The 20,650-nt window shown below is 49.7% G+C and overlaps 1 protein-coding gene across 3 annotated transcripts in view; it reads right to left on the reverse strand.

Annotated features, from left to right (window-relative positions):
* LOC139260061 (disintegrin and metalloproteinase domain-containing protein 23-like) overlaps positions 1–20,650 on the reverse strand; it is a 304,045-nt gene that overhangs the window by 265,488 nt on the left and 17,907 nt on the right. Inside the window, exon 1 of one of the 3 annotated variants that reach the window (XM_070876184.1) lies at positions 18,290–18,353. The exons of the other annotated variants lie outside the window; for them this stretch is intronic. Within the exon in view, the coding sequence (XP_070732285.1) occupies positions 18,290–18,331 (42 nt within the window). The 5' untranslated portion in view covers positions 18,332–18,353. Of the gene's footprint in view, positions 1–18,289; positions 18,354–20,650 lie in introns of those variants that run through there. 3 annotated transcript variants of the gene reach the window in all.

Genomic DNA, 20,650 nt, shown 5'->3' on the forward strand with positions numbered 1-20,650 from the left:
CAAGCATGTGTGAACAGGACTTGGTGTGAGTTAGGACACGGGCAGCCGAGTTTTGAATGACCTCAACTTTACGTAGAGTAGAATGTGGGAGGCCAGTTAGGAATAGTCAAGTCTAGTAACAAACACATGGATGAGGGTTTCAGCAGCGGATGAGCTGAGGCAAGGGCGGTGACAGGCGATATTACGGCGGTGGAAATAGGCAGGCTTAGTTGTTCCGTGGATATGTGGTCGGAAGTGCATTTCAGGATCAAAAATGACACCAAGGTTGCGAACAGTCAGACAGAAGTTGGGGGTGGGATGGAGTCAGTGGCTAGGGAACAGAGTTTGTGGCGGGGCACATAACAATGGCTTTGGTCTTCCAAATATTTAATTGGAGAAAATTTCTGCTCATCCAAAACTGGATCTCAGACAAGCAGTCAGACAAGTTAGAGACTGGAGGGTTCGAGAGAAGTGGTAGTGAGGTAGAGCTGGGTGTCGTCAGTGTACACGTGGAAACTGACGCTGTGTTTTCAGATGATGTCACCAAGGGGCAACATGTGGATGAGAAATAGAAGGGGGCCAAGGATAGATCCTTGGGGGACACCAGAGGTAATGATGCGGGAGTGGATAGACAAACAGTTGCATGTAATTCTCTGGCTACGATTAGAGATATAACAATGGAACCAGGCAAGTGCGGTCCCAATCAGCTGGACATTGGTGGAGAGGCGTTGGAGGAGGATGGGGTGGTCAAACACATCAAAGGCAGCAGATAAGTCAAGAAAGTTTAGCTTTGTCACAGTCACAAAGGATGTTAAATGCATAGGCGTGCAACCTGTCCACATAATTTAACCCTTTTATCCCAAGTATCGTTCTGGTGAATCTACGCTGCACCCGCTCCAAGGAATATATTCTTCCTGAGATGCAGCGCTCAGAACTAGCAACTGTCTGAGGTGGTTAAGATGAATATCATACTTTAGGGCATGGGCTAAACAAGGGGAGTTTGTGCAGTACTTGCAGGCAGTTTAGAGAATGTCCTGGTTATTTGGCATTGGTAAAATACTTTAATAACCAAGTGGAGACCAATCAATACAAGCAATTGCTCCCTTTTGTACTCTGAATTTCTTTGTTTCAATAGCCCCGCAATCAGCGTCTCCCATAAACTCCCGCAATCAGTGTCTCCCATAAACTCCAGCAATCAGTGTCTCCCATAAACTCCCGCAATCAGTGTCTCCCATAAACTCCAGCAATCAGCGTCTCCCATAAACTCCAGCAATCAGTGTCTCCCATAAACTCCCGCAATCAGTGTCTCCCATAAACTCCAGCAATCAGCGTCTCCCATAAACTCCAGCAATCAGCGTCTCCCATAGATTCTAGCAATCAGCGTCTCCCGTAAACTCCCGCAATTAGCGTCTCCCGTACACGCCCGCAATCAGCGTCTCCCGTAAACTCCCACAATCAGCGTCTCCCATAAACTCCAGCAATCAGCGTCTCCCATAAACTCCAGCAATCAGCGTCTCCCATAGATTCTAGCAATCAGCGTCTCCCGTAAACTCCCGCAATTAGCATCTCCCGTAAACTCCCGCAATCAGTGTCTCCCATAAACTCCAGCAATCAGCGTCTCCCATAAACTCCAGCAATCAGCGTCTCCCATAGATTCTAGCAATCAGCGTCTCCCGTAAACTCCCGCAATTAGCGTCTCCCGTACACGCCCGCAATCAGCGTCTCCCGTAAACTCCCACAATCAGTGTCTCCCATAAATCCAGCAATCAGCGTCTCCCATAAACTCCAGCAGTCAGCGTCTCCCATAGATTCTAGCAATCAGCGTCTCCCGTAAACTCCCGCAATTAGCGTCTCCCGTACACGCCCGCAATCAGCGTCTCCCGTAAACTCCCGCAATCAGTGTCTCCCATAAACTCCAGCAGTCAGCGTCTCCCATAGATTCTAGCAATCAGCGTCTCCCGTAAACTCCCGCAATTAGCGTCTCCCGTACACGCCCGCAATCAGCGTCTCCCGTAAACTCCCACAATCAGTGTCTCCCATAAATCCAGCAATCAGCGTCTCCCATAAACTCCAGCAATCAGCGTCTCCCGTAAACTCCCGCAATTAGCGTCTCCCGTAAACTCCCGCAATCAGCGTCTCCCGTAAACTCCCTCAGCGTCTCCCGTAAACTCCCGCAATCAGCGTCTCCCGTAAACTCCCTCAGCGTCTCCCGTAAACTCCCGCAATCAGCGTCTCCCGTAAACTCCCTCAGCGTCTCCCGTAAACTCCCGCAATCAGTGTCTCCCGTAAACTCCCTCAGCGTCTCCCGTAAACTCCTGCAATCAGTGTCTCCCGTAAACTCCCTCAGCGTCTCCCGTAAACTCCCGCAATCAGCGCCTCCCGTGAACTCACTCAGCGTCTCCCGTAAACTCCCTCAGCGTCTCCCGTAAACTCCCTCAGCGTCTCCCGTAAACTCCCGCAATCAGTGCATCCCGTGAACTCCCGTAATCAGGGTCTCCCATAAACTCCCGCAATCGGTGCCTCCTGTAAACTCCCTCAGCGTCTCCCGTAAACTCCCGCAATCAGTGCATCCCGTAAACTCCCTCAGCGTCTCCCAAAAACTCCCTCAATCACCGTCTCCCGTAAACTCCCGCAATCAGCGCCTCCGTAAACTCCCGCAATCAGCGTCTCCCGTAAACTCCCGCCATCAACGTCTCCCGTAAACTCCTGCAATCAGCGCCTCCCGTAAACTCCCGCAATCAGCGCCTCCCGTAAACTCCCTCAGCGTCTCCCGTAAACTCCCGCAATCAGCGCCAAACTCCCGCAATCAGCGCCTCCCGTAAACTCCCGCAATCAGCGCCTCCCGTAAACTCCCGCAATCAGCGCCTCCCGTAAACTCCCGCAATCAGTGCCTCCCGTAAACTCCCGCAATCAGCGTCTCCCGTAAACTCCCGCAATCAGCGCCTCCCGTAAACTCCCGCAATCAGCGCCTCCCGTAAACTCCCGCAATCAGCGTCTCCCGTAAACTCCCGCAATCAGTGCCTCCTGTAAACTCCCGCAATCAGCGCCTCCCGTAAACTCCCGCAATCAGCGTCTCCCGTAAACTCCCGCAATCAGCGCCTCCCGTAAACTCCCGCAATCAGCGCCTCCCGTAAACTCCCGCAATCAGCGTCTTCCGTAAACTCCCGCAATCAGCGTCTCCCGTAAACTCCCGCAATCAGTGCCTCCCGGAAACTCCCTCAGCATCTGCTGTAAACTCCCGCAATCAGTGCCCCTCATCAACTCCCGCAATCAGCGTCTCCAGTAAACTCCTTCAGTGCCTCCCGTAATTTCCCGCAATCGGCGTCTCCTGTAATGGCCCTCAGTGCTTCGTGTAATCTCCCGTAATGCGTCTCCTGTAAACTCCCATGATCCGCGTCTCCCGTAAAGTCCCGCAATCAGGGCCTCCCGTAAACTCTCGCAATCAGAGTCTCCAGTAAGCTCCCGCAGTGCTTCCCGTAAACTCCGGAAATAAGTGTCTCCCGTAAACTCCCGCAATAGCACCTCCTGTAGACTCCCTCAGCGTCTCCCATAAATTACCGCAATCAATCAGCGTCTCTTGTAAACTCCCTCAGTGCCTCCCGTAATTTCCCGCAATCGCCGTCTTCCGTGAACTCCCGCAGTCAGTGTCATGTATCTCACATTACTCTATCTTACCATGCTATACATGAATGTAACTGGATATGACCTGTAACAATAAGCATACCTTACCACCAAGGGTGCACTTCCAGGAGACACTCCATACCTGTCCCACTGAGGTATATAAAGGGAGGTCTCAGGCAAGTGCAGGACCGGAGAGCTGGAATTAAAGGTGCAGTTCCTGAGTGACCTTGACTTCAGCATGTGTCTCGTGTAAGTCAGTACATTAGAGTCAGGGCTTAACAGTGGCGACAAGTACGAGATCACAGAATCCACAGAATGGCTACCAACGGCTCAGATGAGAAATACAATGCTGGAGACAATTGGGATGACTTTATAGAAAGGCTCCAGCAAAGGTTTGTGACCAAAGACTGGCTGGGCGACGATAAGGCAGACAAGAGAAGAGCCCATCTCTTGACCAGCTGTGGCTCGAAAACATACACTTTAATGAAAGACCTGCTGGCACCCGAGAAACCAGCAAGAAAGTAGTTTGAGGAGTTGAGCACACTGGTGAGAGACCACCTGAAGCCAGTGAGCAGCCTACACATGGCCAGAGACCGGTTCTACAACTACAGATGCTGTGTGGGCCAAAGCATACCCGACTTCGTGGCGGAATTTCGGAGGCTGGCTAGTTCATGTGAGTTCTCCGATGAACTAAGGAGAGAAGTACTGAGAGACTTTTTTAATGAAGGAATAGGCCACGCAGGCATATTCCGAAAGCTTATAGAGACTAAGAACTTGACTCTAGAGGCAGCGGCACTGGTTGCACAGACGTTCTTGGCAGACGAAGAAGAAACGAGGCTCATCTATACCTCGGGTATGACAACCAACGAGGCATCGGAACAAGGGGTTCACATTGTGAAACAAACCGCTACCCCCACACACAGACAAAGGCAGGAGAGCAGGCCTTCAACAGCAGCCAGTGGTGCCAGAAGCCACCAAGGGCCACATGAACGGCCGATCACACCTCATCAACCCACAATGCGAGCAATCTACAACAGATTGAGAGAAGCTCAAGGGAGATCAGCCAGACGCAGCTCATCCTTCGGAAACAATGGAAACGGTCTGTGTTGGTGATGTGGGGGAAGGCACTCAACCAGGGTATGTCGATTTCAGCATGCCGTTTGCAGAAACTGCAACTATACAGGGCATCTGGCTCGTACGTGCAGAAAAACAGCAGTTCGGCTGGTATACGAATCGGAAGGGTCAGAAAGCGGACCAGAAGACGGTTGGAACAGTGCACGGGACGCCGAGGTACAGCGGGTTAACATGATCAATGTCCACTGTTCTTACATCAAGATGCCTCCAATTATGATGATTCAACGGGATACCCGTCAACATAGAACTGGACACGGAGGCCAGTCAATCCCTCCTGAGCGTTCAACAATTTGAACAGCTGTGGACGCACAAAAGCAACAGACCAAAACTCAAAGATCGACACCAAACTAAGGACCTATACTAAAGAAATCGTCCCAGTACTTGGCAGCGCCATGCTCTCAGTCACACACAAAGAGATGGTGAACCGACTTTCCATGTGGATTGTCCCCGGGGATCTCCCAGCCCTGTTGGGAAGAAGCTGGCTAGCAGAACTTAATTGGAAATGGGATGATGTTCACGCCATGTCGTCATAGGAACGGACCTCCTGCTCAACAGTTCTAAGTTATTTTGAACATCTCTTTCAGCCAGGTTTGGGCACCTTCAAAGGGGCTAAATTTAGAATCTACATCACACAGAATGCCAGACCGGTTCATCACAAGGCTAGAGCTGTGCCTTATGTGATGAGGGAAAAGATTGAAAACGAACTGGACTGGCTTCTGTGGGAAGGCATAATTTCTCCCGTGGAATTCAGCGACTGGGCAAGTCCCATCGTCCCAGTCATGAAGCCTGATGGATCCGTGCAAATCTGTGGAGATTACATGACTACCATAAACAGAGTCTCCCTACAGGACCAATACCCACTGCCCAGAGTGGAGGACCTATTTGCCACGTTGGCTGGAGGAAAACTTTTCTCGAAACTTTACCTCACATCTGCGTAAATGACGCAAGAACTGACCGAAGAGTCTAAACTACTCACCACCATCAACACACATCGAGGCCTTTTTGTGTCAAAAAGATGCACCAATACCTTTTCGGGGCCAAGTTTGCGTTAGAAACCGACCACAAACCCCTCACGTCCCTGCTATCCAAGTGCAAGGCAATCAACGGCAACGCCTCGGCGTGCATTCAGCTGTGGGCACTCATGCTGGCGGGTTACGACTACACGATAAGGCACAGACCAGGCAGACAACTGTGCCGACGTGCTTAGCAGGCTACCCCTGGTGACCACAGAAGGGTCCGACGAACAGGACTGAGATGGTCATGGCAATCAATGCCTTTGAATCCACAGGTTCGCCCATGACGGTTCGCCAAATCAGAGCCTGGATGACCAGCGACCCCACGTTATCTCTAGTTAAAAGATGCGTTTTAACCGGTGACTGGGCAGAGGCTCGCGATGCCTGCCCCGAGGAGGTCAAACCTTTCCATAGCGCATGCATGAACTCTCACTACAGGCAGACTGCCTGATGGTGGTCAGCCGAGTAGTTATGCCCTTATGAGGCAGGGAGGCGTTTGTCCGGGAGCTCGATCGCGAGCACCCGGGGATCGTCCTTATGAAGGCCATAGCCAGATCTCATGTCTGGTGGCCTGGCATTGACGCGGACTTGGAGCTCTGCGTCCATCGGTGCACCATTTGTGCCCAACTCAGTAATGCCCCCAGGGAGGCCCCCTAAGCCCCTGGCCTGGCCCACCAAACTGTGGTCGCAGGTGCATGTAGACTATGTGGGCCCATTCATGGGCAAAATGTTCCTCGTAGCCGTTGATGCATTTTCAAAATGGATCGAGTGCACCATTTTAAACTCAAGCACCACCTCCACCACTGTGGAGAGCCTTAGAACCATGTTTGCAATGCACGGAATTCCTGACATATTGGTCAGTGATAATGGTCCGTGCTTCTCCAGCACAGAATTTCACGATTTTATAGTTGACAACAGTATAAATCACGTTAAGACGGCACCTTTCAAGCCGGCCTCCAATGGCCAGGCGGAGCGAGCAGTGCAGATCATTAAACAAGGCATGCTCAGAATCCAAGGTCCCACGCTGCAGAGCCGCCTGTCGCGACTGCTGCTGGCATACAGATCTCGTCCGCATTAGTTGGCTGGGGCTCCCCCCTTGCAACTATTGATGAAACGAACCTTAAAGACCAGGCTCTCGTTAATCCTCCCAGACATGCATGAAATTGTTGAGGCTAAGCGTCAAAAGCTAACTGAGTACCATGACCGAAATTCAAGGGGGAGGTGGAATGAGATAGGGGACAAAGCTTTTGTGCTAAACTATGGCCAGGGTCCCAAATGGCTTGCAGGGACAGTAACAGACAAAGAGGGAAACAGGCTACTGGTTGGACAAATGGACAATGGCCAAACCTGCCGAAGGCATGTAGACCAAGTAAAAAGTAGATTCACTGATAATACTGAAGAACCAGAGGCAGACTACAATGTGGAACTCACACCACACCTTGTGGACAGACAGGTGGAACAACCTGAGGAAAGGGCAGTCTCAACAGACAGCCCAGGCGAGATACCAACAATCACACCGAACGAAAAACAGGCACCAAGGCAAACAACTGAACCACAACTAAGACGCTCCATGCGAGAGCGCAGACCACCTGAGAGACTGAATCTATAAAGGCAATAAGACCTTGGGGGAGGGTGATATCATGTATCTCACATTACTGTATCTTACCATGCTATACATGACTGTAACTGGATAGGACCTGTAACAATAAGCATACCTTACCACCAGGGGTGCACTTGCCGGAGACACTCCATACCTGTCCCACTGAGGTATATAAAGGAAGGTCTCAGGCAAGTGCAGGACTGGAGAGCTGGAATTAAAGGTGCAGGTCCTGAGTGACCTTGACTTCAGCATGTGTCTCGTGTAAGTCAGTACATTAGAGTCAGGACTTAACAGTCAGCATCTCCTACCAACTCCCGCAATCAGTGCCTCCCGTAATTTCCCGCAATCGGCGTCTCCCGTAAAAACACTCAGTGCTTCGCGTAAACTCCTGTAAAGTGCCTCCCGTAAACTCCCATAATCAGTGCTTCCCATCAATTCCCGCAATCAGTGCCTCCCATAAACTCCCGGTATAAGCATCTCCCGTAAATTCCAGCAATCAGTGCCTCCCGTAAACTCCCGCAATAAGCGTCTCCCATAAACTCCCGCAATAAGCGCCTCCCGTAAACTCCCGCAACCAGCGTCGTCCGTAATAAACTGCCGCAATCAGCGCCTCCCATAAACTCGCACAGTGCCTCTCGAAAACTCCAACATAGCATCTCCCCTGAACACCCTCAGTGCTTCCCGTAAATTCCAGCAATAAGAGTCACCCATCATCAGCGCCTCCCGTAAACTCCCGCAATCAGTGCCTCCCATAAACTCTCGCAATCAGCATCTTCCGTAGACTCCCTCAGCGTCTCCCATAAATTCCTGCAAACAGTGTCTCTTGTAAACTCCCTCAGTGTCTCCCGTAATTTCCCACCATCAGCGTCTCCCATAAACTCCTGCAATCAGCGTCTCCCGTAAAGTCCCGCAATCAGCGTCTCCCGTAAAGTCCCGCAATCAGCGTCTCCCGTAAAGTCCCGCAATCAGCGTCTCCCGTAAAGTCCCGCAATCAGCGTCTCCCGTAAAGTCCCGCAATCAGCGTCTCCCGTAAAGTCCCGCAATCAGCGTCTCCCGTAAAGTCCCGCAATCAGCGTCTCCCGTAAAGTCCCGCAATCAGCGTCTCCCGTAAAGTCCCACAATTAGTGCCTCCCATAAACTCCCAAAATCAGAGCCTCCCCTAAACTCCCAAAATAAAATGCCTCACGTAAACTCCCGCAATCAACGTCTCCCATAAACTCCCGCAGTCAGTACCTCCCGTAAATTCCCATAATCACCGTCTTCCGTAAAATCCCTTAGAGCCTCACGTAAACTCTCATCGCTTCCCGAAAACGCCCATAATCAGCGTCTCCTGTAAACTCCCGCAATCAGTACATTCTGTAAATTCCCTCTTTACCTCCAGTAAATTCATTCAGTGCCTACCAGTTAATCCTGCAATCTGTGCCTCCTGTAAATCCCACAATCATCGTCTCCCAAAAAAATCCCGCAATCAGCGTCTCCCGTAAACTCCCGCAATCAGCGTCTCCCGTAATGTCCCTCACTGCTTCGCGTAAAACCCAGCAATGTGTCTCCCGTAAACTCCCGCAATCAGCGTCTCCCGTAAACTCCCACAATCGGCGTCTCATGTAATGTCCCTCAGTGCTTTGCGTAAACTCCCGCAATGCGTCTCCCGTAAAGTCCCACAATCAGTCCCTCCTGAAAACTCCCGCAATCAGTGCTTCCCATAAATTCCCACAATCAGCATCTCCCATAAACTCCCACAAGCAGCGTCTCCCGTAAACTGCCGCAATCAGTGTCTCCCGTAAAGTGCCGAATTCAACGTTTCCCGTAAGCTCCCTCACTGCTTCCCGTAATTTCCCGCAATCAGCATCTCCCGTAAACTCCCGCAATCAGTGCCTCCCGTAATGTCCCTCAGTGCTTCGCGTAAAATCCCGTAATCAGTGCCTCCCGTAATTTCCCGCAATCGGCGTCTCCTGTAATGGCCCTCAGTGCTTCGTGTAAACTCCCGCAATGAGCCTCCAGTAAACTCCCGCAATCAGCGTCTCCCATAAACTGCCACAATCAGCATTTCCCGTAAACTCCCTCAGTGCCTCCCATAAACTTCCGCAATCAGCATCTCCCGTAATCTCCCTCTGCGTCTCCCATAAATTTCCGCAATCAGCGTCTCACGTAATTTCCCGCAATCAGTACCTCCCGGAAAGTCCCTCAGTGCTTCACGTAAACTCCCGTAACGTGCCTCCCGTAAACTCCCGCAATCAGTGCCTCCCGTAATGTCCCTCAGTGCTTCGCGTAAAATCTCGTAATCGGGGTCTCCCGTAAACTCCCGCAATCAGTGCCCCTCATCAACTCCCGCAATCAGCGTCTCCAGTAAACTCCTTCAGTGCCTCCCGTAATTTCCCGCAATCGGCGTCTCCTGTAATGGCCCTCAGTGCTTCGTGTAAACTCCCGCAATGCGTCTCCCGTAAACTCCCATGATCCGCGTCTCCCGTAAAGTCCCGCAATCAGGGCCTCCCATAATCTCTCCCAATCAGCGTATCCAGTAAGCTACCGCAGTGCTTCCCGTAAACTCCGGAAATAAGTGTCTCCCGTAAACTCCAGCAATAGCACCTCCTGTAGACTCCCTCAGCGTCTCCCATAAATTACCGCAATCAATCAGCGTCTCTTGTAAACTCCCTCAGTGCCTCCCGTAATTTCCCGCAATCGCCGTCTTCCGTGAACTCCCGCAGTCAGTGTCATGTATCTCACATTACTCTATCTTACCATGCTATACATGAATGTAACTGGATATGACCTGTAACAATAAGCATACCTTACCACCAGGGGTGCACTTGCAGGAGACACTCCATACCTGTCCCACTGAGGTATATAAAGGGAGGTCTCAGGCAAGTGCAGGACTGGAGAGCTGGAATTAAAGGTGCAGTTCCTGAGTGACCTTGACTTCAGCATGTGTCTCGTGTAAGTCAGTACATTAGAGTCAGGACTTAACAGTGGCGACGAGTTACGGGATCACAGAATCCACAGAATGGCTACCAACGGCTCAGATGAGAAATACAATGCTGGAGACAATTGGGATGATTTTATAGAATGGCTCCAGCAAAGCTTTGTGACCAAAGACGGGTTAGGCGATGATAAGGCAGACAAGAGAAGAGCCCATCTCTTGACCAGCTGTGGCTCGAAAACATACGCTTTAATGAAAAACCTGCTGGCAGCCAAGAAACCAGCAAGACAGTCGTTTGAGGGGTTGAGCACACTGGTGAGAGACCACCTGAAGCCAGTGAGCAGCCTACACATGGCCAGAGACCGGTTCTACAACTACAGACGCTGTGTGGGCCAAAGCATACCCGACTTCGTGGCGGAACTTCGGAGGCTGGCTAGTTCATGTGAGTTCTCCGATGAACTAAGGAGAGAAGTACTGAGAGACTTTTTTATTGAAGGAATAAGCCATGCAGGCATATTCCGAAAGCTTATAGAGACTAAGAACTTGACTCTAGAGGCAGCAGCACTGGTCGCACAGACGTTCTTGGCAGGCGAAGAAGAAACGAGGCTCATCTATACCTCGGGTATGACAACCAACGAGGCATCGGAACAAGGAGTTCACATTGTGAAACAAACCGCTACCCCCACACACAGACAAAGGCAGGAGAACAGGCCTTCAGCAGCAGACAGTGGTGCCAGAAGCCATCAAAATCAAGGGCCACATGAACGGCCGATCACACCTCATCAACCCACAATGCGAGCAAACAACAACAGATTGAGAGAAGCTCAAGGGAGATCAGCCAGACGCAGCTCATCCTTCGGAAACAATGGAAACGGTCTGTATTCGAGATGTGGGGGAAGGCACTCAACCAGGGTATGTAGATTTCAGCATGCCGTTTGCAGAACCTGCAACTATACAGGGCATCTGGCTCGCATGTGCAGAAAAACAGCAGCTCGGCTGGTATACGAATCGGAAGGGTCGAAAAGCGGACCAGAAGACGGTTGGAACAGTGCACGGAACGCTGAGGTACAGCGGGTTAACACGATCAATGTCCACTGTTCTTACACCGAGACGCCTCCAATTATGATGAGGGTTCGTCTCAACGGGATACCCGTCAACATGGAACTGGACACGGGGGCCAGTCAATCCCGCATGAGCGTTCAACAATTTGAACAGCTGTGGCCGCACAAAAGCAATAGACCAAAACTCACAAAGATCGACACCAAACTAAGTACCTATACTAAAGAAATCGTCCCAGTTCTTGGCAGCGCCATGCTCTCAGTCACACACAAAGGGACGGTGCACCGACTTGCCCTGTGGATTGTCCCCGGGGATCTCCCAGCCCTGTTGGGAAGAAGCTGGCTAGCAGAACTTAATTGGAAATGGGATGATGTTCACGCCATGTCGTTAGAGGAACGGAGCTCCTGCTCAACAGTTCTAAGTTGTTTTGAACATCTCTTTCAGCCAGGTGTGGGCACCTTCAAAGGGGCTAAATTTAGAATCTACATCACACAGGATGCCAGACCGGTCCATCACAAGGCTAGAGCTGTGCCTTATGTGATGAGGGAAAAGATTGAAAACGAACTGGACTGGCTTCTGCGGGAAGGCATAATTTCTCCCATGGAATTCAGCAACTGGGCAAGCCCCATCGTCCCAGTCATGAAGCCTGATGGATCCGTGTGAATCTGTGGGGATTACAAGACTACCATAAACAGAGTCTCCCTACAGGACCAATATCCGCTGTCCAGAGCAGAGGACCTATTTGCCACGTTGGCTGGAGAAATACTGTTGTCGAAACTTTACCTCACATCGGCGTATATGACGCAAGAACTGACCGAAGAGTCTAAGCTACTCACCACCATCACACACATCGAGGCCTTTTTGTGTCAAAAAGATGCACCAATACCTTTTCGGGGCCAAGTTTGCGTTAGAAACCGACCACAAACCCCTCACGTCCCTGCTATCCGAGTGCAAGGCAATCAACGGCAACGCCTCGGCGTGCATTCAGCGGTGGGCACTCATGCTGGCGGGTTACGACTACACGATAAGGTACAGACCAGGCACAGACAACTGTGCCGACGCACTTAGCAGGCTACTCCTGGCGACCACAGAAGGGTCCGACGAACAGGACTGTGAGATGGTCATGGCAATCAATGCCTTTGAATCCACAGGTTCGCCCATGATGGCTCGCCAAATCAGAGCCTGGACGACCAGAGACCCCACGTTATCTCTCGTTAAAAGATGCGTTTTAACCGGTGACTGGACAGAGGCTCGCGATGCCTGCCCCGAGAAGGTCAAACCCTTCCATAGGCGCATGCATGAACTCTCACTACAGGCAGACTGCCTGATGTGGGGCAGCCGAGTAGTTACGCCCTTACGAGGCAGGGAGGCGTTTGTCCGGGAACTCTATCGCGATCGTGCGGGGATCGTCCTTATGAAGGCCATAGCCAGATCTCATGTCTGGTGGCCTGGCATTGACGCGGGCTTGGAGCTCTGCGTCCGTCGGTGCACCATTTGTGCCCAACTCAGTAATGCCCCCAGAGAGGTCCCCCTAAGCCCCTGACCCTGGCCCATCAAACCGTGGTCGCGGGTGCATGTAGACTATGCGGGTCCATTCATGGGCAAAATGTTCCTCGTAGTCGTTGATGCATTTTCAAAATGGATCGAGTGCACCATTTTAAACTCAAGCACCACCTCCACCACTGTGGAGAGCCTTAGAACCATGTTTGCAACGCACGGAATTCCTGACATATTGGTCAGTGATAATGGTCCGTGCTTCACCAGCGCAGAATTTCACGATTTTATAGTTGACCACGGTATAAATCACGTTAAGACGGCGCCTTTCAAGCCGGCCTCCAATGGCCAGGCAAAGCGAGCAGTCCAGATCATTAAACAAGGCATGCTCAGAATCCAAGGTCCCACGCTGCAGAGCCGCCTGTCGCGACTGCTGCTGGCATACAGATCTCGTCCGCATTCGTTGGCTGGGGTTCTCCCCGCGCAACTATTGATGAAATGAACCTGAAAGACCAGGCTCTCGTTAATCCTCCCAAACATGCATGAAATTGTTGAGGCTAAGCGTCAAAAGCTAACTGGGTACCATGACCGAAATTCAAGGGGGAGGTGGAATGAGCTAGGGGACAAAGTTTTTGTGCTAAACTATGGCCGGGGTCCCAAATGGCTTGCAGGGACAGTAACAGACAAAGAGGGAAACAGGCTACTGGTTGGACAAATGGACAATGGCAAAACCTGCCGGAGGCATGTAGACCAAGTAAAAAGTAGATTCACTGATAATACTGAAGAACCAGAGGCAGACTACAATGTGGAACTCACACCACACCTTGTGGACAGACAGGTGGAACAACCTGAGGAAAGGGCAGTCTCAACAGACAGCCCAGGTGAGATACCAGCAATCACACCGAATGAAAAACAAGCACCAAGGCAAATAACTGAACCACAACTAAGACGCTCCACGCGAGAGCGCAGACCACCTGAGAGACTGAATCTATAAAGGCAATAAGACCTTGGGGGAGAGCGATGTCATGTATCTCACATTACTGTATATAACTGTATCTTACCATGCTATACATGACTGTAACTGGATATGACCTGTAACAATAAGCATACCTTACCACCAGGGGTGCACTTGCCGGAGACACTCCATACCTGTCCCACTGAGGTATATAAAGGGAGGTCTCAGGCAAGTGCAGGACTGGAGTGTCCCGTTGAGTCAGTACATTAGAGTCAGGACTTAACAGTCAGCATCTCCGACCAACTCCCGCAATCGGTGCCTCCCGTAATTTCCCGCAACCTGCGTCTCCCGTAAAAACACTCAGTGCTTCGCGTAAACTCCCGTAAATTGTCTCCCATAAACTCCCGCAATCAGTGGCTCCCATAAACACCCGCAATCCCCATCTCCCGTAAATTCCCTCAGTGCTTCCCATCAATTCCCACAATAAGCGTCTCCCGTAAACTCCCGCAATCGGCGTCTCCCCTAAACTCCCGCAATCGGCGTCTCCCCTAAACTCCCGCAATCGGCGTCTCCCCTAAACTCCCGCAATCGGCGTCTCCCCTAAACTCCCGCAATCGGCGTCTCCCCTAAACTCCCGCAATCGGCGTCTCCCCTAAACTCCCGCAATCGGCGTCTCCCCTAAACTCCCGCAATCGGCGTCTCCCCTAAACTCCCGCAATCGGCGCCTCCTGTAAACTCACACAGTGCCTCTCAAAAACTCCCACAATAGCGTCTCCCATGAACATCCTCAGTGCTTCCCGTTAATTCCCGCAATAAGCGTCTCCTGTAAACTCCCGCAATAAGTGCCTCCCGTAAACCCCCGCAATCAGTGCCTCCCGTAAACTTCCGCAATCAGTGCCTCCTATAAGCTCTCACAATCAGTGCCTCCCGTAAACTCCCACAATCAGTGTCTCTCGTAAACTCCCGCAATCAGTGCCTCCCGTAAACTCCCGCAATAAATGCCTCCCGTAAACTCCCGCAATCAGTGTCTCCCGTAAGCTCCAGCAATCAGTGTCTCCCGTAAGCTCCAGCAATCAGTATCTCCCGTAAAAAACGTCTCCAGTAAACTCCCGCAATCAGCGCCTCCCATAAACTCCCGCAATCAGCGTCGCCCGTAACAAACTCCCGCAATCAGCGTCGCCCGTAACAAACTCCCGCAATCAGCGTCGCCCGTAACAAACTCCCGCAATCAGCGTCGCCCGGAATAAACTCCCACAATCAGCGCCTCCCATAAACTCCCACAATCAGCGTCTCCCGTAAACTCCCGCAATCAGCGTCTCCCATAAACTCCCGCAATCAGCGTCTCCCGTAAACTCCCACAATCAGCGCCTCCTGTAAACTCGCTCATTGCCTCTCGAAAACTCCCACATAGCGTTTCCCATGAACACCCTCAATGCTTTCTGTAAATTCCAGCAATAAGAGTCTCCCGTCATCAGCGCCTCCCGTAATTTCCCGCAATCAGCGCCTCCCGTAAACTCCCGCAATCAGCGCCTCCCGTAAACTCCCGCAATCAGCGCCTCCCATAAACTCCCGCAATCAGCGTCTCCTGTAAAGTGCCGCATTCAACGGTTCCCGTCAATTGCCTCAGCGTCTAACGTAAATTCCCTCAATCAGAAACTGCCGTAAACTTCTGCCTCAGCGTCTCCCATTAATTGCCGCAAACAGCGTCTCTTGTAAAGTCCCGCAGTACCTCCCGTAATTTCCCACAATTGACGTCTCCCATGAACTCCCGCAGTCAGCATCTCTGACCAACTCCCGCAATCAGCGTCTCCCATAAACTCACGCACTAAGCGTCTCCCGTAATTTCCCACAATTGGCGTCTCCCGTGAACTCCCGCTGTCAGCATCTCTGACCAACTCCCGCAATCAGCGTCTCCCATAAACTCCCTCAGTGCCTCCCGTAATTTCCCGCAATCGGCATCTCCCGTAAAAACACAGTGCTTCGCGTAAACTCCCGTAAACTCCCGTAATCAGGGTCTCCTGTAAACTCCCGCAATCTGCGTCGCCCGTAAATTCTCGCAATCAGCGTCTGCAGTAAATTCCTTCAGTGCTTCCCGTAATTTTCCACAATCGGCGTCTCCTGTAATGGCCCTCAGTGCTTTGCGTAAACTCCCGCAATGCATCTCCCGTAAACTCCCACAATCAGTCCCTCCCGTAAATTCCCGCAATCAGTACCTCCCGTAAACTCCCACAATAGCGTCTCCCATGAACACCCTCAGTGCTTCCCGTAAATTCCAGCAATAAGAGTCTCCCGTAAACTCCTGCAAACAGCGCCACCTGTAAATTTCCGCAATCAGTGCCTCCCATAATTTCGCGCAATCGTTATCTCCCGTAAAGTCCCTCAGTGCTTCGCGTAAACTCCCGCAATGTGCCTCCCGTAAACTCCCACAATCAGTGCCTTCCGTAAACTTCCTCAGCGTCTCCTTCATCCCCCACAATCGATGCTTCTCAGGGTCCCTGGGATCGACGACTCCCAAGAATACTTTGTAATTGATCGATGCATCTCTCAAATGCATTTTCAATCTCTGCGCCCCCACGATCGATGCTTCTCGTGGCCTTCCGGGGCCAATGCCTCCCGAGAGCACCTTAAATTAATCACTATCTCCCTCATCCACAAGATTAGTCAATGTCTCCCTTGGCCCCACAATCAATGTTTCTCCCTCAGCTCCCAAGGTCCATACCATCCAGAGCCTCCCTGAATCAATGCTCCACCCCTTCTCGCTTCTTCAGCCAAAGATTTCCTTAAGATGTTCTACATTAAGGTACATGCACTGAATTGATTTTGTGGTAGAATTTCTATGCCTCAAATTGCTTCTTTTTCTTCCATGTTTCTAGCTATGATTTGCTGGAAATGTTTTGAGAAAGTGAAGCTCTTACTGATTGGATCAGTATGGTTGGATGATGTCAAATATAAGCTTTGACAGAAATAATTTTGCTCTGTTTAAATCAAATGATCACAAAATCACATTTACTATGGTGCACACAATCTGTCCTTGCTTTGATTGGAGGTGGAATGTAATCCTTTTATAAAGAAATAGCAAAAATGTTAGATTTTCAAGATTAAATTGCTCTGCTAAACAAAACAATATTAAAAAGCACATGGCTGGGTTTAACAATAACATTCAAAACAAATGGCTGCATTTAAGAAAAAGGAAAACGGGTTTTAATGAGTTGGAGGAAAATGTGCAGTGCTGGGATCTATAAATGCTCACATTCAGCATTGTGTGCTTGCTTCAGCTGGTTAATTAAAGTACTGTGTTTGTATATTGTACCACACATTTGTTTTACATGGTTGACCACACCATTCTCCTTCAACCACCTCGCCTACTTTGTCCGGGTGAGTGGGACTGCCCTCTCGTGGTTCCAGTTGTAGCCAGAGAATCTCCTGCAATAGCTTCTCTTCCCGCCTCCACTCTGTTACCTCTGGAATCCCCCAAATATCTTTTCTTGGCCCCCTCTTATTTCTCATCTACATGCTGTCCCTTAGCATCATCATCATCATCCGAAAACACATCAGGTTCCACATGAACGCTGACACCATCCAACCCTACCTCACCACTACCTCTCAACCCCTCCATTGCCTTTGATTTGCCACAATGCTTGTCCGATATCCAGTCCTGGATGAGCAGAAATTCTCTCCAATCAAACATTGGGAAGATTGAAGCCATTGCCTTCAGGTTACACCACAAACCCTGTTCCCTAGCCAGCAATTCTATCTCACTCCCTGGCCACTGCCTCAGGGTGAACTGGGATGTTTGCAACCTTGGTGTCCTGTTGAGCTTCCAACCACATAGCCGCTCCATCACTGCACCACCTACTTCCTCCTCTGTAATATCTGTCCTTGCCTCAGCTCATGTGCTGCAGCAACCCTCACCCATGCCTTTGGTTACCTCCAGACTCTACTATTCCAAAGCTCTCTTGGCGGCCCCTTATCTTCCATAAACATAAGCTCTTCCAAAATTTTGCTGCAGGTAAACTCGCACCAAGTCCTGGTCATCCATCACCCTTGTGCTTGTTGACCTATATTGGCTCCAGGTCCAGCAACACCTCAAATTTAAAATTCTCATCTTAGTGTTCAAATCCCAACATAGCCTTACCCCTTCCAATCTCTGTAACCTCCCCCAGCGCTACAAACCTCCGTGATCTCTGCACTCCTCTAATTCTGGCCTCCAGTGCATTCCCAATTCCCTTTGCCCCACCATTGGCAGCCTTCGGCTGTGTAGGCCCTAAACTCTGGAATTCCCTCAAAACCTCTTCGCCTCTCTTCTCCTTTAAGACATTCCTTAAAGCCTAACTCTTTGACCAAGCTTATGGCCACTTGTCCGAACGTCTCCTTCTTTGGCTTGGTGATAAAACTTTTATCTGATTACGCTCTTGTGAAGTGCCTTGGAATGTTTGCCAACATCTAGCATTGCAGATCAGATGTAGAAAGGACTACAAGCAAGATAAATGTCTATCCATATTGTCCTGCCAACATACCTTCATCCCAGTCTCAGAAAAACATCCTTCAGTGTGGCACATGCATTCCCCACATCAGCTTTCCTTGTGACCACTCCAAGTGAGATTGCCAATTTGAAGCTGTGGATTTATGCCCTCTTGGATCCAGATTGAAACTGCCCGAACACAAATCATCAGTAACCTTACAGCCAGAGACAGAAAGCTTCAGTTGGATTTGAAGTGATATCACAGATGTAAAAGTAACAGTCTGCTAAGTTACACTTTTGTGTAAGTGATATCTTGAGTGAGAGAGAGTGTACTTTCTACACTTTTAGTTAAATTGAATGTGAAACTGAAATTCTGTAAGAGATAAATGAATTACATATTTAATCATTCAGATATCTCCTGTTATAACATGATTATCATTTAAGAACACTTGGTGCTAACAACTGATGTTATTTGGATTCAAGGAAATGGCCTCACCACGTGAGAAAAATGACTTGTGATTCACACCTCAAAGAAATTGTAAACTGGGAGGCCACTCTGATTCCAATATCCCAGAAGTTGGAAATATGATCTGATAAAGCTTTTACTAAATGTGCTTGTGACATCTAATGGCAGAACACTGCTACTGTATTAATCTGTTCTCCCCCATTGGTGGACTATCCAATTTGTGACACCTCTGACCTGTGAATGTCAACTGTCCATTGACCACACAGGGTTAGAAACCAGATGAAAGGTTCTACTTTTCCACTCACAGCCCATGATGGACCATTTACACTCTTACATTGGAACACTCTGTGAATCTAATCATTTGAATTTATTTATCTGAAGTGTCCATAATCATGTTTTACATGGGATTATATAGGATACATGGCACAGAAACAGCCCATTCGACCCAACCAGTCCATGCTCCACTCGAGCCTCCTCCGCTCATTCATCATCTAAATCTCTCAGCATAACCCTCTATTCCCCTCTCTCTTGTATGCTAGTCTAGCCTCCCCTTAAATGCATCGATACTATTCGCTTCAACCACTCCCTGTGGTGGCGAGTTCCACATTCTCACCACTCTTTGAGTAAAGAATATTCTTCTGAATTCCCTATTAGATTTCTTGGTGACTACCTTATATTGATGGCCTCTAGTTATGCTCTTCCTCACAAGTGGAAACATTCTCTCTGTATCCACTCCATCAAAACCTTTCATAATTTTAAAGACCTCTATTAGATCACCCCTCAGTCTTCTTTTTTCAAGAGAAAAGAGACCCAGCCTGTTCATGTATATCTCCTGATATGGATACCCTGTTATAACAGGATATATGTGAATCATTCCCACCGGCTCTCCGTTGCCCTTTGTAAATGTTTTATGCTTTAAAATGGCTGCCTGAAGGAAGGCCGGAAACAGAGAACATTTCCGGGTGTGACATCGTAGTGGCTCACTCCAAAGACACCATCACCAGGGGCCATACTTCATTTCGATGGTCATTTCGATTCAGTGAGACAGTGGAAGCCACTCAAGAGAGACTCTTCGGCAGAGACTAGGTTGCCCTCTCACTCACCTCCACAACAGCTAAGACAGTTCGCTGTCTGCATACCGATCTCACAGCTGAGTCTCACAGCTGACTGTTCAGTCTGTCAGCTCCCAAGCACACCAGCATTTCACTCATCGACTTCATTCCCCGCACCCCCCACACCCCCAACTAACCAAACAAAAGGGACTTGGTTGTCCTGCTAAACCAAAAGGTTGGTTCATAGGAAAACATTGCAAGAAATAATTATATAAAAAGAAAGAACTTGCATTTATATAGCACCTTTCATGATCTCAGGACATACCCCAAAGCACTTTACAACCACTTTTGAAGTATCACCACTGTTACAATGTAAAAAAAACACAGCAGCCAATTTGCACACAGCAAGGTCTCACAAACAGCAAAGAGATAACGATGAGATCATGTTTTTTTTCAATGATATTGGTTGAGGGCTAAATATTGGACACGAAACCAAGAACTCTCTTGTTCCTCGACGAAAGAGTGGCATGGGAACTACAGTTTAATATCCCATCCAAAAGACAGCACCTCTGACAGTGCAGCACTCCTTCAGTACTGTACTGGGAGTGTCAGCTTTGATTTATGTGCTCAAGTCTCTGAAGTGGGACTTGAACCCACAACCTTCTGACTCCAAACCGAGAGGGCTACCTACTGAGCCATGGCTCACATCTGCTCTGTGGAGTGACTTTACCCAATGGAGCACCAGGGGAGCTTTTATTGTATATTTATTAAAACCATCTAGGCAATCTCCCCCACCTGGACTCGCTCACTTACTTTGCCATGAGCAAGTTGGCCAATACAATGTTCTGGATTGATTGCTGCTGCCTGCCAATTTATATTGGTCCTGTCGGCCTGATAA

The sequence above is a fragment of the Pristiophorus japonicus genome, chromosome 3 (genome assembly GCF_044704955.1).
Source record: "Pristiophorus japonicus isolate sPriJap1 chromosome 3, sPriJap1.hap1, whole genome shotgun sequence".
NCBI classification, from domain to species: domain Eukaryota; kingdom Metazoa; phylum Chordata; class Chondrichthyes; family Pristiophoridae; genus Pristiophorus; species Pristiophorus japonicus.